Genomic DNA, 8,034 nt, shown 5'->3' with positions numbered 1-8,034 from the left:
ACTAAATCACTACTTGCTTTTCGTGGGGGCAAAACAGGCCAGACATTGACTGGGAAAGGGTATAAAAAAACTTTCTGGAATTAAGAAATGTTTTTTATCTTGATTGGGATGTGAGTTATACAGGTACATGCGTTTGTCACAACGTATTGAACTCTACCCTTAATATCTGTGCATTTCACTGTCTGTAAATTATTCCTCAATTTTTTTAAAAATTGGCTGGAGCAGAGACTGCCCCCTTTAACTGAGATTATAACTCTTCAATTTAAAATAGCTCCTTCTCCTGGATTGTCTCATTTTGTGATTTGAGTTTGCTACCATGATCAATGCCTTTACTTCTCTACCTTTACCTTTACTAGCCTATTATTTCATTTTTATTATCATTTCAAGCATACAAAATACAACATATGTTAGAATTTCACAGTTAATTAAATGACCTTATCAACTGTTTAGGTTTGGTCAATATATATGCTTTAATAGAGTAATGACATACATGCAAATTACAAATGTTTAAATAACACTGAATTTTAAATTAATCCTCAGTATAAGTCTTTGCCTATCTGACATATTAAGATGAAAGCAAAACAAACAAACATCTGTATTCAGGTTGAGCCAATAGAAGAACTGATTTCCAACATTTAAATGATCAAAACCACTTCAATGAGAAAATGATTTTCTCAGACCTTCTCATAGATTCTGGTGCAGACCACGCCCTTCATCACACATTCCTTAAAAAAGAGAGAGATTAATTATCTCCAACTCAAACCAGAGAGCATCAGATTTGTAATAAAAATAGAAATTCAAAATAAACTCATCAGATTAATTTAGAAAGTAAAAAAAATCAGTATGTCAGTCTCCAGTACTTCACAATATGACCACTAAAATAGGAGTAACAGTTTAAAAGTTGATCTATGTTACTGTAAAGGACTTTTATAAGGGCAAGTTTTTATGCATAATTTGCACGTAATTTAAATCTACTAAAACATTTCAAAACTATCTGCACATTTGTATTATCTGGGGAACATTTAAATATACTGATGGCTCCTCCTTCCCCAAGAGACTTGCATTCAATTGAACTGTGTTGGGGTCTCCATACTGGTATTTACTCCCCATGTAAATCTATTTTGCAACAAAGGCTAAGAACACTATACTAAAGAAAAAAACATTCAAAACATTACATGAATCTATTTATAGTCCATGTATGTGTTAATTAGTAAACCCAGAGCCTCAACCTTAAAAAAAAAAAAATCCTTAGAGGTCATTACATATAACTTTTGTGAACATTCTTATTTGTTGACTAAAAGAGGTCTCCAAGATCTCAACTTGCATTATTGATATGGTTTAGTCTAAGTTACCATGTCGTCTTGAAAGCAAAATGGTTAGATGTCTGTGAATATCTACAATTAAGCCTTTTAGAATGTATTTTGCTTTTAAAATTTAGACTTGCTTTCTTCTTTGTGGGTCCAAACTAGTGAGATTTATACAAACTTTCTTTAACTTTACTACCATTTTTAGGTATTCTTATTTCTAAAATGACAAATTGGCTTTTTTATTTCTAAAATCTTGGGTCATTATTTAAAGTACTTGGAGGTGAATCTTTTATGGTTTAAATATCACTCAAGTGTTCACTCTGACCCTATTCTTAGCCATTTTAATCTATTTATATTCCAAAGAACAAAGAGAAGTTTGAAAATAATATAAGAAAACTCTTTATATAAGCATTTTTTCTCTATTTAGAAGTAAAAATACTCTTACCACTACCATTTTTCCATTCACCAACTTCCTTTTTATGGTTGTCTCTTTGCCATCCCATTTCTGTACTTGATTCAATGAGCCTCTCTCCAGGGTCACAGTGGTCTACAAAGACAAGTTCATGTAATTGACTTGCCTGGACTTCAGTTGATTAAAGAAGCAGTTCATTCAGTATTGAACCATTTTCATAATAGATGTCTCAGGAGGCACATTCATGTTCAATGGAATAGAGTCTACCCTTTTAAACACTAGCAGAAATAATTCTCGCAAGCAGTCAACTGCGCCAACTTGAAAGAAAAACATTAAAGATTACCTTGGTTTTCCTGTTGTCAGCTGTGGTTTCTTCAAATTCCTGGCCTAGCTTGAAGGAGATCTCTGTATTTTTAAAGGTGCTTTCAGTTCGTATAGTTATAATATCTCCTTTCTTGCTGATGATCACCCTTGGTTTGGCCAAATTTCCCAGTTTCCTGGTGGCTAACCCTACACCTGAAGATCAAGATAGTGTTAGAATTAAATTGACCAAGAGAGTGTCCCAGGGGAGACTGTGGTGGACACATTGATGCCCAGTGGTGCCTTAGATGTATAGATGGCAGGCAGTATCACTTACTACTAAGGGCCTCCTTACCCAGGGGAAATACGCCCAGGACTCAAACATTTTAGGTTTTGTTATTACAAAAGTAATAACAAAGATTTTCAAGGGGAAAATGTTCAGCCAAAATAGTGTGAGTCATCCATTTTTACCACATCCAATTCTGCTCCCCATTGGAAATCACTAATTATAGATTTGTGTGAATCATTCCAAATATTTTAGCTTGTACATACAAATACTATGGATATATATGAAAATATGACATATACATACTGTTTCATGATATTTTTTCCTCAGATATATATTTTGGATTTGGAGAAGAATTCCCTTCATATGTTTGATAGAATCTCATTTCTGATATTTTATAGTTCCCATGTCTAGCTGCTCGGAAAAACTATCCATCTACCTTTGAGAGCTGTACAATTATAAATGATCGTATGTAAACAAGATGATTTTTTAAAACTCTTCTACATTTGAAAAACAAAAAATTAGACTCGGGTTTTATTACTACTAATACCAAGACTATAGAAATACATAGAAAAGGACAAATTTCAAATAAGAAATACATGAATGATAAACTAGTTTCCTAAGGCTCCAGCTGGAAGTCCCATTGCTTGGATTTACTTTTCCCTATTTAAAAAAAAAACCGCATATATATATATACATATATATATACACACACACACACACACACACATACACACAAATAAGAAGTTAAGAATCATAGCTAATAAACTATTATTTCTTTCAATTCTGGTTAATATTTTGTTATTTTATGTGATTGAAGACAATGTTTTTCAAACTAAATCATAATCTCTGGGGCAGAGCCTGAGAACCTACATTTATCAAACCCCAGGGGTGTGCCTATGCACATAAATTTGAAAACAACCGAATCAGAGCATTCCTCCTTGAGACTTTCCTTTATGTTGCTGCTTCTTCAGCTGTAAAGTCAAGTCTTTAAATCTAACCAATCTCATAGTGTGGATCTATCCCCATAAGTTCTCATAGTTTGCCAGGTAACAGTGACACAATTTTGCTCATTTTACCTGAAATAGAACCTTTTATACAAGCTTTCTGAACAGTTAAGTAAAGCTATAGGCACTTTGACAAGCATGGCAACCTGAGGTCATTGGCATCGCTCTCTATTAACAGCTCTGGAAATTTCCGAAGATTCTTCACATCTATGGAACATTCTCTAGAAATAGTATAAAATAAAGTTGTTGTAACTAATGACTGGGTTTTCCATCTCCATTTACTGCTTCAACTCCAGGAACGTCTGATGTTAATGAAATTGAGCTTGAAATTATTGCCACAACCCTAGTTTTTTTTTCTCTCTGTAATTTCCCTAGGTTATGAATGTTCTATTTTAGGAAGCATTTTTGTCTTTCAAACTCTCTGTCTCTACGTGATTATGTAATAAAAGACGACCTAAGAATAGAGAGAGAAAACTTATAGTTTAGCTAAGAATTAAATTTTAAATTGAGGTTTTCTAGTATCTGTAATATATTCAACTTCTTATTTTATGAGCACTGTAGTTGCTATAAAACTCTTAGAAAATCCAGAGAATGGATTGACTAAACTTACAAAATTTCTTTCCTTTGGATCTGTGATTATAACTCTTTTGGTATGAAACTGCCTTTGAAATCAGTGGAAGTTCTATGCATTTAAGTAGCTCCCATTTAAGTTAAAATCTATTAGAATTGCCACAAATAAAATGCAAATAAATTATCTGAGTGACACAAAAGTTTAATCCCTGAAGAGTTTGGTACTTGAGACTGCAAACTTTCGCGGTCTCTTGTTAAGGATATTAGAAGAAAATGTCATGTAGCTTTCTCAGTCAGAACAACAAAGAGCATTTCTTACCCAGAGCTTTCATGTAATCATCAAAGTTCTCACTAGAGACGAGTTTCCAGGTGCCCAGGAATCTGTTGCTCATCGTGATAGGTGAGAGGTCAGCACAGTTCTAGATGGGATTCAAAAGACTCAGAGGAGATGCAGAGGCCTCAGAAGATTCTTTTCAAAGATATCCAAAGCACGTGACTCTCACAGAGATCCAATGGGGAAAGGCAGTGTCACCATTGGACAATAAACGGCCCTTCAATCAACAGCTGCCCATCCAGTGGGATAAAAGAAAACCCCACATAATGTTTCCTTTGTCTCCAAAAATTTTTATAAAAATGAATGAGAATACCATTTGAACCTTCAAAATTTTTTTGGGCTAGCCTACATTTATAAGAGTGCTTAGGTCCTTTAATGTTCTGGAAAACACTCTGTGAATTATATGATCGTGAATGAGTGTATGTGTGTGTGTTTAGGCATCTTGGTGACTTTCAATCCTGAGTCTGCACAATTAAGAATTCTTACTGAAAAGGAAGAAAGAGAGAAATATGTCCATGACTATTGTGATAACAGTCTGAAATATGTTGTGGGAGGGAAATGCAGGGGAGCAGTGTGAGGAAGTATTCATAGGTGAGGGAGGCTTGGCATAGTTCACATATCCCAGGCAGGCAGAGTAGGCAGACAATGAGGTCAGTCTATTACAGTAGAGCACAGAAATTGTATTCATGTGATGGGACGAGAAATAGCACTGTAACATGCTCTTTAACCACAGCAAAGATTTTCATCTAAAAATAAACCTTAAGTCTGAACCAAGCAGGTTTTTAGTTACTATAACAACTTTGTGTTTAAGTCATTTAAAATACATCCACAGTTTTATAAAGACAGGATTTTCTGGCAGGGTGCAGTGTTTCATGCCTGTAATCCTGGCACTTTGGGAGGCCGAGGTGGGAGGACTGCTTGAGGCCAGGAGTTTAAGACCATCCTAAGCAAGAGTGAGACAGCATCTCTACAAAAAATAGAAAAATTAGCCGGGCATGGTGGTGTGAGCCTGTAGTCCCAGCTGTACTACCGTACTGGGAGGCTGAGGCAGGAGGACCACTTGAGCCCAGGAGTTTGAGGTTGCAGTGCAGTGAGCTATGATGATGCCACTGGACTCTAGCCTGAGTGAAGGAGCAAGAGCCTGTCTCAAAAAAAAAAAAAAAAAAAGAGAGAGAGATTTTTCTATAAAAATAATACTAATGCATATTGAGAGCTCACTGTGGGCCAGTCACTGTTCTAAGTGCTTAATATAGTGATCTCATTTAATTCTATCACTAACTTCAAGAGTTACGTGTTATTATTATATCCATTTACCAATGAGAAAAACTGTTGCTCAGGAAGGTTAGGTAACTTGCTCCCAAAACTCAAGTACAGAAAGGCAGAACTTGAACCCAACACTGTCCCCAGTGCCCAGACTCTGGACATTATCTCATGCTGCTCCTACTATACCGTACATGGGCAGAGGGGACAAAGAGCAGGTGATACTGATATCACCGTGATGGCTAGAGGTACTCATTCTCTTCTCAAAGATCAAGAGAAGTGAACATCAAGAGATCCAGGCTACTACAGAGCCCAGTGTTTAATCAGGGAGACCAAAGGTAAATCTTCTCAGAGCATAAGTGCTGCTCTTGGGAACGCCTGATTGCTTTTCTATATACCACATCATGTAAATGTTCCTTACATATTGTCTACAAGTTACATACAATTATATATTTGGAGAAGAAATATGTTCTATAGATATTAAAAAGATCGTAAGACAATATTATAAAGTAATTCATGCCAATAAAATGTCTTTAAAATAAAAAGCTTTAAAAGAATTTATAAATTTCCTTAGAAAACACAATTTATCAAAAATGATGAATCTTGAATACTCCCAAATCTATTAGCATTGAATCCATAATTAAGATCTATCCCACAAATATACCCTAGGCTCATAGTCTTCACTAATGAATTCTTATAAATATTTAAGGAAAAATAATACCAATCTTACACAGAATCTTCCAGAGAATAAAAAAGTACTATTAATAGTTTCCAACTGGCTTCTACCAAGGTCTTTGCACTTGCTCTTTCCTGGGATGCTTAACCACTCCCATACAGTTAACCCTTAAATCTCAGTTCAATCATCCTCTTCTACCTTTGGAGCAATATATTTTAGATTTGAATTCAATCATCCATCTTTTCTAACTTCTTCTGGTACCATGTACATCATTTTTTAAGTTACTGCAATGACAATTTTTATGAATTTTGGATATTATTTGATAAATGTGCGTGTCACCTACTGAAGTCTTGATTCCATGTGAGTAGGGACAAAGTGTGATTTTGCTCATGTAATATCCCAAGTGCATAACACAGTGCATACACACAGTAGGTAATGAATAAACGTTTGCTCACTAGCTGAACGAGTGAAGAAAATATGAAATTTTCTGCTTACAAGGATTTTTGTTTGCATTACATCAGAGAATACATATTATATTTATTATTATGCTTTATTTAAAAATGATAACTTTTAACCATTACACTTTTCCCTGAGAAGAACAAATACAAAACGAAGCTCATGATGCCATTTTTCAGAAGGGATGGAAGAAGTTTGTGCCTTTTTCTTTTCTCTTTCTGATCTGAAAGAGTGATCCTACCTGCCTGAAAGGCAGACTTCATGGACTGAGGCCGACCAAGACCCTGCATATTCAATATTTGATAGATACGTTGCCAGCATCCATTTCCTTCTTCTCTCTTTCCAATAGTCTCCAGTTTTCTTTTGGGGATCCATGTAATTTTGTGGAAGCTGACCTTACTGCCTCCCACTTGGGGGGGTAGAATAGATGACCCTGGCTAAGCCAATCATCCCATCCCATCCTCTTCAATACAGCCATAGAATCAAGGGTATAGATGTGTGAACTGAGTAGACCATACAGCAATTACAGGTGTGTTCTGGAAATGTTAAAGCAAAGTTGCTCTCTCTGACATGAAATAAGAAAGCATATACCTCCAGGAGCTGAGAGCAGCCATCTGGGGACTAGGAATGGAGCCAGATTTAGGATGAAGCTGACAAGGAGAGACGGAAAGAACCCAGATCTTTCGGATATTCTTGAGGCGGCGGATCAAGCCTCGTCTAAAGCATCCTTATCTTTGGATTTTTTTCAGTTATATGAGCTGATAAATTTTCTTTACTGTATTATTTACTTTGAATCCAGGTATAACTTAAATATTTTCCTTCCAATAAAGGGACCGTACTGCCAGAAAAAGCCATTGGGATGCTTTCTGTTATAAGGAATGATAACCATTCTTTTTGACAAGATCATGGGAAAAGCAGCAGCAGAATTTTATGTCGGAAAGGTACTTTGAAAATACAGCAGAAAAGAGAATATCTTTAGATATTCTAGGGGTTTCAGTCTGGGGTTCTTCTAAGAATCCCTCTTGTCATAGGACGTTAGACTTTTTTCATGAGATAATACATATTATGAAAGCATCTACAACTAGTGCTTATGATCAATAGTATTATTTTCCTAAACTTTTCTTTCTCTTCTCCCTCCCTTGCCTTCTCTTCCTTCCCTTTCATACTCTGGAGGCATGAAAAACACAAAGGCTTTCGAATCATACCTAAGTATGAAAATTAGTTGTAACACCCATTCTTTCATTTGGCCATCCTGTTAGTCATCAGGTGATTGTTTTCATGTTCAGGATGACATGATCTTATTACAACTGTAGGAAACGACATGTGAGAAGATCCCAAGATTCGTTGTATATTATCTCACAAGCATGAATGCAATTATTCAATACGTATTTTTTGAACTGTGATAGTACCAGATATAATATGATGA

At 35.5% G+C, this 8,034-nt stretch overlaps 1 protein-coding gene across 1 annotated transcript; it reads right to left on the bottom strand.

Moving 5' to 3' along the window:
• Positions 1-674: 674 nt before the first annotated feature.
• LOC138381791 (myelin P2 protein) lies at positions 675-4,274 on the bottom strand. The gene is made up of 4 exons (XM_069466318.1): positions 4,202-4,274; positions 2,063-2,235; positions 1,753-1,854; positions 675-725 (listed from the first exon to the last, which is right to left on the bottom strand). The coding sequence occupies exons 1-4, from the start codon at positions 4,272-4,274 to the stop codon at positions 675-677; spliced, it is 399 nt and encodes a 132-aa protein (XP_069322419.1).
• Between the last annotated feature and the right edge of the window lie 3,760 nt (positions 4,275-8,034).

The sequence above is a fragment of the Eulemur rufifrons genome, chromosome 3 (genome assembly GCF_041146395.1).
Source record: "Eulemur rufifrons isolate Redbay chromosome 3, OSU_ERuf_1, whole genome shotgun sequence".
In the NCBI taxonomy this organism is placed as follows: Eukaryota; Metazoa; Chordata; class Mammalia; order Primates; family Lemuridae; genus Eulemur; species Eulemur rufifrons.
This window is presented reverse-complemented; position numbering and strand designations above follow the sequence as displayed.

Bases quoted from the DNA above. Each gene is read 5' to 3' on its own strand.
- LOC138381791 (XM_069466318.1), bottom strand. From the start codon at position 4,274: ATGAGCAACAGATTCCTGGGCACCTGGAAACTCGTCTCTAGTGAGAAC. The intron at 2,236-4,201 runs GTAAGAAATGCT...CTTGATCTTCAG, and splicing joins TGATTACATGAAAGCTCTGG to GTGTAGGGTTAGCCACCAGG. The intron at 726-1,752 runs GTAAGAGTATTT...CTCTTTTTTAAG, and splicing joins TGAATGGAAAAATGGTAGTG to GAATGTGTGATGAAGGGCGT.